The 18,110-nt window shown below is 35.0% G+C and overlaps 1 protein-coding gene across 13 annotated transcripts in view; it reads right to left on the bottom strand.

Moving 5' to 3' along the window:
• Positions 1 to 18,110, bottom strand: part of RBM44 (RNA binding motif protein 44) — a 90,516-nt gene that overhangs the window by 58,643 nt on the left and 13,763 nt on the right. For 7 of the 13 annotated variants that reach the window (XR_013173145.1, XR_013173146.1, XR_013173147.1 and 4 more), the window contains 8 exons: positions 12,032 to 13,668; positions 11,698 to 11,756; positions 8,946 to 9,109; positions 8,323 to 8,504; positions 8,199 to 8,221; positions 7,982 to 8,063; positions 4,926 to 5,040; positions 799 to 927 (listed from right to left, as the gene is read on the bottom strand). Coding sequence is in view for 10 of the 13 variants with exons in the window: in XM_077155564.1 (XP_077011679.1) it covers positions 799 to 927; positions 4,926 to 5,040; positions 7,982 to 8,063; positions 8,199 to 8,221; positions 8,323 to 8,504; positions 8,946 to 9,109; positions 11,698 to 11,756; positions 12,032 to 13,668 (2,391 nt within the window). In the remaining 3 variants the exon portion in view is untranslated. The other 6 variants (XM_077155569.1, XM_077155568.1, XM_077155566.1 and 3 more) reach the window with 5 other exon arrangements.

Genomic DNA, 18,110 nt, shown 5'->3' on the forward strand with positions numbered 1-18,110 from the left:
TTGCTGGGTGGGATCTTTTTTGTTTCCATGGAGACCCACCCAACTGGGGGTGAAACCTTCTGATTAGGTGGTTTCCATGGAGATGTGTCTCCATCCATTCAAGGTGGGGTGGCTTACTGGAGCCCTTTTTTTTGTAGGCTGTATGGCGGGGGTCACATTTCATTCTTCTTCCATGTGAGCATCCCATTATTGCAGCACCATCTGTGGTTGGGTTTTTTGTTTGTTTGTTTGTTTGGAGAAGTGTATGGGCTGGGAATCGAACCCAGGTCTCCCACATGGCAGCCGAGAATTCTATCACTGAACTATCCTTGCACACCCAACTACAGCCTTTTTAAAAGGGAACAATCCTGGCAAGTTTTCAGTGCTGACAGAGCCCAAAGAGCCAGAGACCTTTGGAGATGCAGAAGGAAAACACCGGGATCCTTATGAACTGTTTGAAGAAGCTGGTAGAGGAAACTAGCAGATGTCACCAAGTGCCTTCCCAGCTGACAGAGGTGTCCAGAAGCCAAAGACCACAGCAGACACAGCCAAGTACTTCCCCGTTGACAGATGTGTACCAGATGGCCTCAGTCTCTCTTGAGTGAAGATAACCTCTTGTTGGTGCCTTAATTTGGACATTTTCATAGACTTAGAACTATAAACTTGTGACTTATTAAGTTCCCTTTAATAAGGGAACAAAGCGGCTCCATTCCTGGTATACTGCATTCTGGCAGCATTAGCAAGCAAAAACATAAAGCAAAGCCACTAACCAACATAAAATGTTGAACCAGTATAGTCTTCCCAAATAACACAGCCCACCTAATGTCAACTTCCGATTCCATCTGTCTCGTTCTTTTTGATTCTCTTGTATTCTTGAGGAATCAACTCCTGTAAGGTTCTCTTTAGCATCAAACCAGTCTTCTCTTATGTCTTGATAATTTTTACAGTCTAAAAATTGAACACAATTAGCTATAAATTGTATATAATGTTTTACTATCTTACCAATTATCTAAAAAATATAGATGAATCAGTATGATGACAATTACTGTTAGTTTTTGTATGCATCTAAACAATAAAGATTAGAAAAATAAGAGAACCAAGTATAAAGATTCTCTGAGAAGGGATTTTCAACAGTCCTTCAATAAAAAGTACTTTTTAGTCCAAATGATCTTCTTCCCTGTTTTCCTTCAACACTGAATCCCAACTTACTAAAAGTTTTACTTTTCAGATTTTTAAACAGTCCTTTTTTGAAGGAGAAATTTATATTATCTTTATACAAATAATAATAGTAAAAATCTTTAAAGGAATTAAGAAGTGCTATTTATAGAAACACAAATTAGGCATAAGAAACAATTTTCAGATTGGGAAACACGAACCAGAAGAATAAAAGTCAATATTATTAGTCTTTTCAATAAATGGGCATGGTAGAACTGGATATCAATAGCTAAAAGAATTAAAGAGGACCCTTACCTTACAAAAACGAACTCAAAGTAGATCAAACACCTAAATATAAGAACCATAAAATAAAGCTCCTAGAAGAAAATGTAGAGAAACATTTTCAAGACTTAGGAGTAGGAGTTCTTAAACTTTATAGCCAAAGTACAAACAACAAAAGAAAAAATAGATAAATGGGAATTCCTCAAAATCAAATGCTTTTGTTCCTCAAAAGACTTTGTCAGAAAGGTGAAAAAGTAGCCAACTCAATGGGAGAAATTATTTGGAAATCACAAGTTGGATGAAGGTTTGATATCCTGTATACATAAGGAAATCATAACACTGAACATCAGAAGAACAAACGACCCAATTATAAAATGAGTTAAAAATATGAATAGGCATTCTTCTGAAGAGCAAATACAGATAGCTAAAAAAGTACATGAAGAGATACTCATTTTCATTAGTTATAAGGGAAACGCAGATCAAGACTACAATGAGATACTATCTCACACCTATAAGAATAGCTGCTATTAAACAAACAGGAAACAACAAATGTTGGAGAGGATGTGGAGAAATTGGGACATTTATGCACTGCTGGTAGGAGTATATAATCGTACAGCCACTATGCAGGACAGTCCGTAGGTTCCTCAGATAACTAAATATCAAGTTGCCCTATGACCTAGCAATACCACTACTCGGTACATACACAGAAGAGCTGAAAGCAGTGACACAGTCATTTGCACACTGATGTTCATAGCAGCATTATTCACAATTGCCAAAAGATGGAAACAATCCAAGTGCCCAACAAAAGATGAGTGGATTAACAAAATGGGTTATATACATATAATAGAATATTATGCAGCAGCAAGATGAAATGATGTCCTGAACCACAGGACAAAGTGGATGATTTTGAGGACACAATGCTGAGTGAAATAAATCAGACACAAAAGGATAGAGAATGCATGATTCCACTTTTATGACCGTGGTAAAGGTAAAGTCAGAGGCTTATAATACAGAATATAGGGGACTTAGAGATACACATAAGCTAGAGATTGGTGAACAGTTAGCTAATGAGGTTGAACTTAAATGGAAGGGAATAGATAGAAGTGGAAGTGGTTCATTAGTGGGTCTATAAGTAATATTACCATATTGAAGGTGAACATGATTGAAAGTGGCTGTATAGACCCATGCATCCCACCAATTAACATTACAAATATAAATAAGTTCTTGCATGAACTACTTCAAAGGTATGAATCTTGTACAAAGAATATATAATTTCAAAGTATGGGGGAAAATTGCTATTGCATGCTATGGGCTGTGTTTAACAGAAAAACATCAACAGTACCACAGTAATAAGGGGCTAAATAATAGGGGAAGGGACCAGAGTTAAGGGGACGTTTGGATTTTCTATTTGGTGAGGGTGTGTTTATCAATTATTTTTCTCTCAGAAACAATGAAATTGCCTAAAATTCAAAGTGTTGATAGACTTGTTGACTTTGGACATTATACTTGATGCACAATGGATGGAGGTAGCTGAAGGATGCACTGACTGAGAAGTAGAATGGCAAACGATGGTGTATACATATGATCAAATACTGTGTTGCTACAAAAAGGAATGAAGTTGTGGAAGCATGCAACATTGTGAATGAACCTGAGGGACAATTGGTGAGGCAAAATAAGCCAGAATTAGAAGAGCAAGTATTGTATGGTCTCATTTAGAAATAATTATAAGAAAATTGGGGCCTAGAGGGTAAGCTCTTTTAGCAGTCACATTTAGTCCAGATCAGTGACTGATATTTCTGGATTTTGAGAGGCTGTGCTATATATGTATAACCTGGTGTTTAGAGATAAGAATGAAGTTGATCTCAGGATTAAGGTAATTCAAAATACAAGGGTAAGGACGATATTATCTGTATTTTAGAACTTCGCCTACTCTATGAGACCAAAGGAAGAAAGGTTTATTTTGCCCAGAATTGAAATTTCCTGTAGTACATAATCGAACTCAACCCATTTGGAAAGGTCAATCATTTGAACAACCCAAACATAGGAAACCCAGAATCAGAATGAGAGCCTATAATCCTGTAGCTTAATGTAATGCCTGGATACATCCCAGAGTATATTAAGCAGATAACCAGAAAGCATTGGGCAAAATCCCTTGAAAGATGGGAGAAAAAATAAGGAACTATTAAACTACCACTGGGGAAACTCTGATACTCTGCCAAACATTAGGGACACCTAAATCAATAGGCCAAGCCCCTGATCTTGAGGCTTGCTCTTGTGAAGCTTACTTATGTAGTGGAGAAGCTTAACCTACCTATAGGTATGCCTAAGAGTTACTTCTGGAGGACCTCTGTTGTTGCTCAGATGGGGGCTCTCTCTCTAAGTGCAACGCTGCAAGTGAAACCACTACTCTCCATCCCTACATCCAGGGGTGAAAATCTCCCTGACAATGTGGGATATGACTCCGAGGGATGACACTGGCCCTGGCACCATGGGATCAACAATACTATCCTGACCAAAAGAGGGAAAAGAAGTGTAACAAATAAGATATCAGTGGCTGAGAGAGTTAAAATAGAGTTTAGAGGCTACTCTGGAGCCACTCTTATGCAAGCTTCAGTTAGACATTGCTACCTATGTTTGCTAACCCTCAACCAAAACCAATGCTGCCAAGCCTAAAGAACACTTATAGCTTTATTTGAGATTCTACAAAAGTTCCATGCACTAGGATTACTTTCCAGAAACCTACAACCTCCAGATGGGCTTCTAGACCAGGTAAGTCCTGAAATGCAAAAGGGCCAGCCTCTCCAGAACATCAACTAGTTCCATCCCCCTATTCCTAATTACTGACAGCCTCTTTCAACATGAAAAAGTTAGAATGGGCATAGCCCAAATACCCATGAAGAGTGGGAGAAAGATTAAAGAAGATGGTGGCGTTATACAGAGAAGGTAGGATTTAACAAATGAGTCTGATTGCTGAATCATTATATGGATATTTCTTTTAGTCTCCAGTGCTCTGGAGCAACTAGTAGTAAAAACCTAAAATTGTGTAACTGTAACCCATACCAAACTCTGAAATCTGCTCTACAACTAATTGTTGTGGTGTGCTTTGAAATTTATTGCTTTTTTTGTATATATGTTATTTTTCACAAAAAAGAGAAAAAGTCCATTGGGTTGATAAATGCACAGTGTGTAATAATACTGTGAACAACTCATTGTACACTTTGGATGATTACATGGTATGTGAATGTATAACATATCAATCAAATTGCATTAAAATAAAAAAGAACTCTTAAAAAAACCTACATTATTATCTGGCATTATCAGATATACTAAGTAACCTTAAAGTTGTCAAAGAGAAGTAAAATGAACGTACTGAAAATTCATAATCAGAACGATGCCATTCAGTCAATCAAAAATATTTATTTTTATGTATTCAGTAAGCATTAGGGATATTTTTAAGTTGTTATTTGTTTTTTTGGTAATTATAGAAGATATTAAATGTTAATACTGACCTTTATCATCAAGTTTCAGTTGACGAAAGTCAACATTTATATCACCATTATTTAAACCATCATTCTTAGGTGATGTACCTTGTTCGGGATGACAATTGTCAGGTAATAAAGATATCTGAGGATTAAAATAATGAAAATGACAATAAGTAATGACTAAAATTTATTGCACTTTTACTATGTTAAATGCAGTCTTCATAGCTTTATTTATCCCTCACAACATTGAAGGCTAGGAAAGAAGAACTATTATCGACCCCATTTTACAGGTGAGGAAACTGAATTTAAGCAACTTGTTGCTTCATGTCACACAGTTAACATGAGTTAGGACAGAATTTAGGCAATCTGTGGAATGACCAAGCGCTAACACTACCACAATTTGGCAAAGTATGGAATACACACGAGAAGTTTTTGAGGTAGTTTTTTTAAAATACATAAAAATATTTTTACAATGGCATATAACAATTATATAATTAATTTAATGTGTGCTTGTGCTGGTTTGAAAAGATGTATGTCCCCTAGAAAAGCCATGTCTTAATCTAAATCCCATTTTGTAAAGGCAGAATAATCCCTATTCAATATTGTATGTAATCAGATCATTTCTCTGGAGATGTAACCCAATCAAGAGTGGTTGTTAAGAAATGTTAAAATAAATTTAGTTTGAAATGCTAGTGGTAAATGAAAGCGAGGGGTAAGGGGTATGGTATGTATAATCTTTTTTTTCCTGTTATCGTTTTATTTCTTTTTCTGTTGTCTTTTTATTTCTTTTTCTAAATTGATGCAAATGTTCTAAGAAATGATGAATATGCAACTATATGATGATATTAAGAATTACTGATTGTATATGTAGAACGAATGATATCTTAATGTTTTGTTTGTTGTTACTTTTTTTTTAATTAATAAAAAAAAAGAAAAAAAAAGAGTGGCTGTTAAACTGGATTAGGGGAGATGTGTCTCCACCCATTTGGGTGGGTCTTGATTAGTTTCTGAAGTCCTATAAAAGAGTAAACACTTTGGAGAATGAAAGAGATTCCGAGAGCAAAGCAGAATGACATAGCCATGAGAAGGAGAGTCCACCAGCCAGCAACCTTTTGAAATGAGGAAGGAAAATGCCTCCCGGGGAGCTTCATGAAATAGGAAACCAGGAGAAACTAGCAGATGATGCCGTGTTTGCCATGTGCCTTCTCACTTGAGAGAGCAAAACTCTGAACTTCATTGGCCTTCTTGAACCAAGGTATCTTTCCCTGGATACCTTTGACGGGACACTTCTATAGATTTGCTTTAACTGGGACACTTTCTTGGCCTCAGAACTGTAAACTAGCAACTTATTATAAATTTCCCTTTTTAAATGCCATTCCATTTCTGATATATTGCATTCCAGCAGCTAGCAAATTAGAACAGTGCTCATATATTCCTTTTAGTTATGGGAAGTAATATTTCTTTCCCATATAAAATAGTGATGTTATTCTTTACAATTATGTTTTTTAAAAATGAAAATCATTAAAAAAACATACACAAAATAAATAACATAGGTAATATACAGCCATGGTACACTCATGGTACATAAATAACCAAAGTTTGTAAACAGTGTGCACTATGCTATACTGACTTTCATACATAACTTAGTGAGACAAGTATTAAAATATAAGTCCAAAAGTGCAATTTTGAAATGAATATTGTTTTAGAGCAAAAACTAATATTATGAAAAGTTATGTTATATCTGCATCTTGCAATTTTTTTTTTTTTTAAACATGGGCAGGCACCTGGAAACGAACCCAGGTTTCCCGCATGGCAGGCGAGAATTCTACCTTCTGTGCCACCATCGCGCCAACCCATCTTGCACTTTTTTTTTATTTTTAGTTTTTTAAATACAAAAAAAAACAAATAAATGCAAACATTCCTATTTTGATTATTCCGTTCTACATATATAATCAGTAATTCACAACATCCATCTTGCACTTTTGAAAATAATTCATTGCTCTTCCTAAATAAACAATCGCTATGATTACAATGACAGAAAACAAAACCCTTTAGTATATCATCTCATTAACCTGAAAAGCTTTTAAGCTAACTATGTAAGAAATTTGAAATAAACATGAGAGCTTTGAAATAAAAATCTAGTTTTAGGTATAGATAATTGAGAATTTATTACTTCTTTTAAAAATAATAGAACAATGGAATAGACAATTTGCTAAAGTAATTTACTTTAAATCATATGCCTTAATAGAAAGGAGCATTAATAAAGCATTTCATTTTTGGCTTTGGAATGCATGTTATTATTTAAGACATGAAGCTTCAGGCTCAAGACCAAATTCAGAAAGTAAAAAACTTCAGTTTTCCTCCCACATTTCTGCTCAATAATGGGATAAAACTTATATTTCTATACTGCATCACCATTTGCAGAATGCTCTTACTCAGACTATTTTTTTTTTTTGGCTTTTAATAAAAGGGGATTTATTTCATTAGTTCTTCAGAGGAAAGGCAGCTAACTTTCATCTGAGGTGCACAGGACGATCTCTGCTGGCCTTCTCTCCAGGCCTCTGGGTTCCAACAACTTTCCTGGGGGTTACACAGACTATTTCACATGACAAATATTTCCTTGGGAGCAAGAGAGGCTGAGAAAACCTATGAAAGACATTTTGGAATTATTTTAATCATTTCAATGAAGAAGAATTTAAAGCTTTCCCCTATCTAAAATGAATGGAATATAATTTTCTTCTACCTCACAAGAATTAAGTGCAATGTAAGAGCTTTCACCACACTGGCTCAACATGATGGTAGCTACACATCATAGTTTGCCTGGAATCAAAAGTCTCCTGCTTTGATGATATATTTTATGGCCATCCTACTCTACATATTCTACTGACAACTATTTTATTAGGACTGGACCTAAATATGCCATTATGTTCCTTTTAATCATTTATAGCCCTCATATGGTGGGACACAAAGTAAGCCTGCTGAGTGAAAAGAAGGATGTGAGGGCTTCTGAAAACTATGGTTTACTATATTTAAGCTATAAAATTAAAGATTTACACAGCAGAACTACTTTAGAAAAATCTCACTTGAGAGAGCGTCTTTTTTAGGCTCAGAGAAACACCATCATAGGCACTTTGATTATCCAGTTCAGAATCTGCTCCTGAAAAGCTAAACAAGTAAACATTTAGTTAAAAGAAATTACTAATGTCCTGAAAAAGAGACCAAAACAGAACACTTAATGTCAACTGAATTAAGGAATGTTTAATAGCTAATGAATCTAAATGAGATGAAATCATAACTTACACTTGTGATTCTTCTTTCATTAACTGGGAAAACAGAGAAGAAAAATCTTAAATTTTTTAAATCTTTAAAATTGTTTTCTTTCTAAATGAAGTCAAAATTTTATTCCTAAAACATACATACATACCCGTGAAGCAAAAGTGGAGAAGATAGTTAATAACTTTGATTCCACTGACAGTGGGGGCAGCTCATCCAGCGGTATGCCTGTGTTTATTTTTTCTTTCAAACTCACGTATCTAACTTTTAAGTCTTCCAAAACAGACAATAGTGCTGATCCTAATTCCTTTTTAGCAGAATTACTCGTTAAAGCCCTGTTCAAAAATTAAGTTAATAAATTAAATTTATGCTCAAGTCATTATATTATACGCTTAGATCTAACTCTACCAGGAGCTTTAAAAATTCTTTATTTTAAATGCATTCAGTAAAATCAAAAGAACTACAATAGACATGCTTTTCTAGGGGCAGTATAAACAACCCTCAATATATAAGCCAGATAGGATGCAGTATTAAATCTATCCTTTCACTGGATTCTTTATCCCAACCATCCATTGTTGCCCTTCCACGGAATTCAAAAGTATTACTTTTTAAAGTCCTTTATCTCCAGGTCAGCTAACAAACCCAGTTATAATCTACCCTTCGTTTTGCCCTTCAAAAATAAAAATTCAAGAAATATTCTAGAATAAATGTAAAGCTTGTGCTAAGTATCTAAGAAGATAAGGAATAAAATTAATCAGAACTTATTTGATCCTTCCCTGTTTTCCATTACAAGCTTATAAATGTCGTAACAATGGCGATGACACATCTGATAGTGGACATTTAGAAGGTGCAGCTCTGCTTTCACGGCTCTCTGCACTATTTTTTGGCAGCACTTTGACGGGAAATTCTTCTCCATCTCTTTGGAAAGTTGAAATTCTCTTTAAAAGGAATGATTGGATTAGTTAAGAGTCCAAATATTTTTCTATGTTAATGGTATATTTCCAAAAACAAATTAATAAAAAACTGATTTAGAATTCCTTACATTTCCCTGTCAAGTTTAAATAAATTTCAACTAAAGAAGAAATTGCAAGAACACATTAGAAAACATTCCTAGAATTCAAGGAAGTAAACAATTTTCAAATACCTACTTTCTGTAAGATCTTGCTATTTTTCCCTCCCCCAAAAAACAAACAAACAAAAAAATGATTCCAATATAAAGTACTGACTTCATTTATGCAGAATCAATGAATTTCCTACCTGAATCAAGTTTTGGCAAAGAGTTTTCAAAGACAGAAGCATTCTGTATGAAAAGTGTTCTTAAATGTATTCTCTTTTTAATAGAAAACAAACAAGTTAAGTTTTTCTTAATAATGAAGGGTCATTATTATAAACAAATAGTTTGTTGGACTATTACAAAAAAAAATTCCCAAGCCAATCTGTTTTTGAATGTTTGGAGATCTTCCCTCGCTACCAAGTTGCCATTTCCAGCTGTTCTCAATGCTTCTGCCTCTGGATACAACTCTTCTATTTCATGTTAGGGGTTGAGTTACCAAATTAAACTTGTTAGAAGAATGAGTGAAGCAAAAACTAAATGACCTTAGAGAATTATTAATCTGGCTCTTCAGAGAACTTCCCTTTCCTTCCCCTACTTCTGGGTTCTCTACTGTGTTCTAAATTAGAAAATTATCTAACAAATGCAAAGGAAATTATACAGTGAACTAAAAATCAAAATTAAAATACCACAGTAAAAATAGCTATTTACTTCTTAAATATATGGAGATTTCCAAAGGCACTACTTTGATTTGATCTACAGGGGGATCAAATGAAAGAAAATGGAGTAATCAAATCAGTATGGGTTTGGGCTGAGTAAATAAAGATAAAATGCCATGAGTTTTTGATGGAATTAGTAAGACTGAAATCTCACTAAGTGAAGCACGTCAACATTCTATACTGCTAATATTTATTTGTTTGAAGGCAAATGGCTAAAGCAGATGATCTCTTATATCCTTTTTAGCTACTATTTTTTTTCTGCTCCACTTTTTCATGTGATATATTTTTTTTAAACTTTCTTTATTGTATAGTATAACATATATACAAAACACAGAAATAAAAAAGCAATAGTTTTCAAAGCAGTCTTCAAAAAGTGGTTACAGGATAGATCCCAGAGTTTGTCAGGGGCTACCATATGATTCTCTCACATTTTTCCTTCTAGCTGTTCCAGACCTTAGGAGGCTAGAGGGAGTAAATACTTTATTATCACCACAATCGACTTTTTTTTCCTTCTTTTTTTGTGAACAATAACATATCTACAAAAAAGCTACAAATTTCAAAGCACAGCACCACAATTAGTTGTAGAATATACTTCAGACTTTGACAGGGGTTACAATTTCACAATTTTAGGTTTTTACTTCTAGCTGCTCTAAAATATGGGAGACTAAAAGAGGTATCAATTTAATGATTTAGCATTCATACTAATTTGTTAAATCCTATCTTCTATGAATAATTCCACCATCACCTTTGATCTTTTCATACCTCTCACTGGGGTTGTTTGGGCTATGGCAATTCTAAATTTCTCATATTGGAAGGGTCTGTCACTAATATGGGGTAGGGAGATGGAATATCTGATGTTCTGGAGAGGCAGGGCTAAGTATCAGGACTTATCTGGACCAGGGACCCATCTGGAGGTTGTAGGTTTCTAGAAAGTTACTCTAGTGCATGGAACCCTTGTGGAATCTTACATATTGCCCTAGGTGTTCTTTAGGATTGGCTGGAATGGTCCTGGTTGGGGGTTGGCAGGTTATGATAGGTAGCAAGGTCTACTTGAAGCTTGCATAAGAGCAACCTCCAGAGTAGCCTCTTGACTCTATTTGAACTCTTTCTGCCACTGATACTTTATTAATTACACTTCTTTACCCACAATTGGTCAGGATGGAATTGTTGATCCTATGGTGCAACCAAGTCTGGATTCACCCCTGAGATTTTCTCACATCACCGGGGAGATTTTCACCCCTGGATGTCATGTCTCACATAGGGGGGAGAGCAATGATTTCACTTGCAGAGTTGGGCTTAGAGAGAGTGAGGCCACATCTGAGCAACAACAGAGGTCCTCCAGAAGTAACTCATAGGCATGCCTATAGGTAGTCTAACCTTCTATGCTACCTACATAAACTTCATAAGAGTAAGCCTCATGATCGAGGGCATGGCCTATTGATTTGGGTGTCCCTAAAGTTTGACACAGTATCAGGGGTTCCCTCATAATAAGGTTTAATAGTTTCATAGCCTTTCTCCCCTCCCTCAGGGTATTTTGCCAATACTTTTTGATTATCTGGTTAATATACTCCAAGGTGTTTATAGGTATTACAATAATCTATATAGGATTAAAGGATCTCTTTCTCATTCTGTGCTCTCTGTTTCAGTTGTTCAAATGTTAGCTACTATTATATAAGCCTAAATATACCAGCCAAAAAAAGCAAAAACTATTTTTGTTTTCTCCATGTATATCTGCAAGCTTATACCAATGACATACCTCTCAGAATGTTTCTTTAAGTCTGTGATATCAAATGTATTTCTTAATTCCCGGGAATCCTGAAAAAATTACATACAATTAAATTAGAAATCCATGACATATAACACATTTTATATTGGAGTTCCAAACTGACAAAGTGTAAAGCCCAACTTGTAACTGAATTTGTGGCAATAGCTATCACCAGAGAAGATCAGAGCTAGTGGCAATCTATCTACCTTTTCCCCTCATCTAGCATTTTATCACAAAAGCCTCGATGAGCCACACACTTACATTAGCAAACACTGTCCCTTTATAAAGTCAAATAAAACATTATTAGTCATCGTATTGGACTTACCTTATTTAAGAAATTTCCGTTAGGTTCCAAACTGTCAACTGAGAGGGATTTGTCCAGTCCTTTTGAAATAGCCATCTGTGTATCCACACAATCTTGACTGCATGACCAATCTGTATTACAAGCCACACTTCTGTATTTTTCACTTTGCCATTCACCAGGCCGTTTTTTATTCATCATTGTTATCTCTGTATTGCTCGATGTAGATACTACTGAAGATCTTGCACTTGTTGCCCTGCTGGTTGTGAAACAAGCCCTAAAATCAGTGCTAACATCCACTGTCTCATTAACTGTAAATGTGCAACTTGCTGCATCTGTCACCATTTTAGGACATGTACTTTCCATATCATGAAAGCATGCTTTATTTGCAGTAGTGCAATTAGTAACTTTTAGGGAGGGATCTTCTTCTGTTGCCTGGTTGTCTCTGACCACAATCTTTGGCAGAGTAATTGAAAAATCTAAGGCTTCTTCAGGGGCGTATTGCAGGACTTTAAAATGTGAATACCCACAGGCAGAAATGACGGAATCATCAAAAACAGAGGTCCAGGAAGCTTGACAATCTTTACAGGGTTGAAGTAATGTCTCTAAAGTTTTGTCATGTGATAATGCACTAGGATTTTCCAGCTGCTGTAGCATATTGTTCCTAACAAGTGTACTTCTACAAAAATCTTTACTTTCAGTTATTTGAGATTTCATTTTATCAGTATTAGTTTTAGATTTTAATGTTTTTTGAGGGTTCAAGAAACCACTCTTAGACTGAGATTCCTGGTTTTCAAGAGAACTACTCCTTCGTACGATTTCAAGAGAACTACTCCTTTGTACAATTTCATCAAATACTGTATGGTACATTAAACTAGTCTCTTGTTCCTTACATTTCTCATGCTTTAGTCTATGATATTCTCTTAACATCACAGGATCCTGAAATTTGGAGTCATATGATGAATCTTCTTGTACACAAACATCAACTGAATCTAAAGAAACGATAGAACCATTTTCCAATCTAACATGATTATCTTCTAGATTGTTAGAACATTTAACTTCATAAGCTGAATTTCTTAATTCAACACCTTCAAGATTAGATATACTGAATGTTTTTGTTTGGTCAGAAGATAAATGGTTACTTATATATTCTTCCTCTTCTGCACTGTGATATTCCTGCTGTGAATCTTCATCTATATCATACTTTTGCAAATCTTCAGCAGTTTCTTTATAATCATCACCTGAAATCTTACAGATTCTTTCCAAGTCACTGGTCTGATTATCTTGATGTTCTAAAATATCAAAAAATAGCTCCCCTTGTTTCTGCATTTCAGGTTGTAATTCTGAATTCAAATAAATAGGACTTCCGTTATTTATCTTTGATTCTGCATAATGTATAGAGTATGTTTCATTCAAGAAAGCATAATCAATACTGTCTTCAAACTCACTTGACAGAGAGTGAGTGCTCTCTATGTTAACATCTTGACTCGGTAAAAAAGATGGCTCCAATATATGTATTTTATGAACACTGTCCATTTTTTTGTCGTTAACCCTTTGTTCTAATGACAAGGAATCCCAGTCATCTTCAGGAACAGTCAATTTGGCTTTGTGACAACTACTAGAAGATAACACGTTTTCTTTCTTAGGATCACACAGCTCAACTGATTAAAAAGAAAAGGATAAAATGTCAATAATAGCAACATTACAGAATATAAGCCCTAGAAGAGACCTTAGAGATGGTCTTGTCCAAACTCTTTCCCTGTGCAGGAATACTTTGTATTATTCATGACAGATGTTCATGATGGTACTTAAGAGTCTTAAACTCTTCCAATGGCAAGGAGTTTACCATTTGTAAGACAGCCACCCCATTTGTAGACAGATCTAAAAAGACACTTTTCTCTTATAAAATTATTTAATAAATCAATGGATGCCTCCTACTACTAGCCCTAGGCATTGTAGAAACAAAGGAAAAGAAGGCAGGGGTGCTGCCTTTATGCTTTATAGCTTTCATGAGGGAGACAGAGAAGTACAACCAAATATATATAAAATATTTATTTTTATATTTAAATAACTAAATATATATATTCAGGTGCTGCCTGAATGCTTATGGCTTTCATGAGGGAGACAGAGAAGCACAACTAAATATATATATTACAGAAGAGAGCTCACAGACTTGTGCTGATGGAGTAAGATGCTGAGGAAGAAAGAACTAGGCTCCAAAGGAAACTTTACAATCTAAAAGTGTTTTGAAACAAAATAGAATAAACTATTTTAGGCTATCAAACAGCATATGCAAGGTTAGCTGTGTGAAAGAACAAGGCATTTTCTGGAAATTTTAAGACAACTTGACTGGAGTGACAGGAGATGTGAGCAGAAAGAGGCATGAGACAGGTTGTCGAATGGACTTTTATGATTGCTAAGGAGTTTCGCTTTTATTCTAAGGCACTGGAGGATCACTGAAGGCTTCTCCAAAGGGTAGTCATGTGATTGGAAGTGAGTTTTAGATAGCTCTGGCAACAGTAAAAATAAAGGCTTGAATGGGGAGACTGCAGACAGGCAGGGCCCAGCTGGAGAGGAAAGGACTGGTATAAAACATCCACAACTGACAAGACTTGGCAGCCATTTAGAAACAAACACTAGCTAAGGGAGAATGAGATTAGTGGTTTTCAAATATTTTTTTTGCTGGAGACAAGAAATGCATTTTATTTCATGACCCAGTAAACACATACATACATGTGTGTGTATGTAAGAGAAACACAACTTTTATAAAATGTAATTACTCTGACTATGCCCAATGTACTGTGGTATTTTCTATTCTATTTTATTTCATAAAAGAAAAAAATTGATCACAGTCACCTAAATTGATTCTGTGACTTACCAATTAGCTAACAACTGCTTAGCGTATCTCTAAGATAACGAACGCTAAGGTTTATAACTTGGTACCATAGTTGAGTGGTAATATTCAGAGCTAAAGAGATAAGAACTCTATGAAGAAAGAGTAGATTTAGAGGGTGAAGAGGGAATACAAAGGAAGGAAAAGAATGACTTAATTTCCAGGCAAGTGGAAATTGAAGTTAGTAATAAAACACTCAGATGGAAACATCTAGTGGGCCCTAATAAATAAGGGTTTGGAGCCAAGTACAGGACTGTCAGGTTCAATTATAAATTTATGGATTGAATGTGTTTTCCTTTGGGATTTGTAGAAGTTGTACCTGGACACAAATCCTTTGTTTTATAAACTTGTCAGTGAATTGTCCCCTAGTTTACTGCTTATCTTTTAGCTTTAAAAAATCGTATCTGGGCGGGCCGCGGTGGCTCAGCGGGCAAGAGTGCTTGCCTGCCATGCCGGAGGACCCCGGTTCGATTCCCGGCCCCAGCCCATGTAAAAAACAAACAAACAAAATATAATAAAACAAGAAAATGTTTAAAGATGTTTCCCTTTCTTCCTCCTTTCCTTCCTTCTATCCTTCCTTCCTTCTCTGTCTTTAAAAAAAAAAAAAAAAAATCGTATCTGGTCATATAAAAGTTTTAAACAAGGGGGGCGGGCCACAGTGGCTCAGCAGGCAGAGCTCTCACCTGCCATGCGGGAGACTCATGTTCGGCTCCCGGTGCCTGCCCATGTGGGGGGAAAAAAAAAAGAAGAGAGGAGGGGATGGCTGTCACGTGGCCGTCTGTCTCCTCCTCGCTCCTCCTGCCGAGTCCAGCTTCCCTTTGCTTCTAAGGAACCAGTCATTCTGCATTAAGGCCCACCCTGGTTCAGTTCAGCCACATCTTAATAGGAGGTTTAAAGATCCTGATTACAAATGATTCACAAATACAGGACTGGGGCTTAGGACTCTCATGTGTCTTTGTGGGGCATATGATTCAATCCATAAAAGATATTTTACTAAAAAAAAAAAAGTTTTAAACAATATTCGTTAAAATGATCAGTTTTTCCTTCTATGACTTCTGTGTCTCTGGCCTTCCCTGCCACGTGAATATAAAAGTATTTTCCTATCATTTCTTCTAATTCTTTGGTTAGATTTTTAAAAAACACTTAGTCTAAATTCTGTTTGCTTATATTGTTAAAGGATTTTTATTTGTGCCCATGTTTATGAGGGTTATTGGTCTGCAATTTTCTTTCCTTGAAATGTCCTTCTCTGGTTTCATTATTAGAGTAATGATGGCCTCTTAAAATTAGCTGAAAAGTCTTCCCTATTCCTCTGTTTCCTAGAAGAGATTGTATAGCATTGGTATTATTTCCTTTCTACATGTTAGATAGAATTCACCAGTGAAACCATCTGGGCCTGGCTTCTCATTTTAACTACAAGTTCAATTTCATTAGCAGATATAGGACTATCCAAGTTACCTCTTTCTTCTTGAGTTTTAGTGGTTTTTGTCTTTCTAAGGATATGATCCATTTAACCTACTTTGTCAGATTTATGGGCATAATGTTGTTTGTATTATTTCCTCTTATCCTTTTGAAGTCTGAGGAGTTCATATGGTTGTTGATACTTTCATTCCTATTATTAGTAATAAACTTTTTTCGCTTGTTTTTCTTTATCAATTTGTCTAGAGGTCCAAGGATTTATTAATACTATTGATTCTTTTAATGAATCAGCATTTGGTTTAATTGATTTTATCTATTTTTCTCATTTCAGTTCCATTGATTTCTACTCTTTTTTATTTCCTTGCTTCTCCTAGCTTTGGGTTTAATTTGCGTTTCTTTAGTCTTAATGCAGAACCTTAGTATAGTGATTTGAGACTCTTCTTAAATGATCGCATTTAGTTTAATACATTTTCCTCCGAACAGATTTCACTGAGAGTTACTCTTTGACCTGTGTGTTAATTAGAATAGTTAAAGTTCTACATATATGAGATATTTTCCAGATACCTTTCTACTGTGATTTCTAGTTAATTCAGTGTGGTTAGAGAATATACTTTTTATGTTTTCCATTATTTAAAATTTGTTAAGGTTTATTTTACGGCCTATCTTGGTGAACGTTCTACATGCACTGGAAAAGAATGTGTGTCCTGCTGTTGTTGAATGAAGTTTCTTATACATATTAGTTAGGTCAAGTTCTTGATAGTATTCAGATCTTTTCTATCCTTGCAGATTTTCTGTATTCTATCAATTACTTAGAAAGGATTATTAGAATCTCCAGGTATAATTGTAGATTCATCTATTTTTCCTTTCAGATCTATCAGTTTTTGCTTCATATATTTTGAAGCTCTAATGTTAGGAACATGTACATGTAAGATCCTTTGTTTGATGGCACATCCTTCTTTATTGTTGGCAGTATTCTTTGTTCTGAAATCTACTCTGATGTTAGTATAACTACTGCAGCCTTGTTTAATTAGAGTTTGGCTGTTTTTTTTGTTTTCTACACTTTTACTTTTAACTTATCAATGTCTTTATACTTGAGGTGGTTTTTTTATACATAGCATATGGTTGGTCCTTACTGTTTCAATCCAGTCTTACAATTTTGTCTTAAAATTGTTGTGATTAGAGCATTTTAGCTTAATATTATTATTGGTATGATTGGATTGGTTAAAATATACCATCTTGCTAAATGCTTCCTATTTATTCCATCTATTCTTTGACTCTTTTCTTTCTTGATTCTGCTATCTTTTAGAGTTATAGAGCAATTGTTATGATTCCATTTAGTCTCTATTATTTGTTTATTTAAAACATTTTGCTTTCATTTTTTTCAGTTGTTAACCTAGGGTTTACCAAATATACAAATTAGAGTCTACTACTAGAATGTACTATTTTATATGTAGTAGATGGACTTTCCAATATATTATTGAATCTTCCCTCCATACATATTGCTATTGTTATCTTACAGTCTTCTAGTACATAGAACACTATATGGTACTAGTATTGTTGGTATAAACCAAAGCTTGACTGACATTTTCTGTAAGGTGCCAGATTAAATTATTTTTGGCTTTACAGTCCACACCATCTCTTTTCAACTACCCAGCTCTGCCGCTGAAGTATGAAAGTGTCCTTAAACAATATGTAAACAAAAGTATAGCAGATTAGTCCTGAAAAGGTCAAGATTTGATCTATAGGCCATAGTTAACTAGCCACAACTCTAGTTTTGATTTTTTAATAGCAATT

This window comes from Tamandua tetradactyla, chromosome 3 (assembly GCF_023851605.1).
Source record: "Tamandua tetradactyla isolate mTamTet1 chromosome 3, mTamTet1.pri, whole genome shotgun sequence".
Classification (NCBI taxonomy): domain Eukaryota; kingdom Metazoa; phylum Chordata; class Mammalia; order Pilosa; family Myrmecophagidae; genus Tamandua; species Tamandua tetradactyla.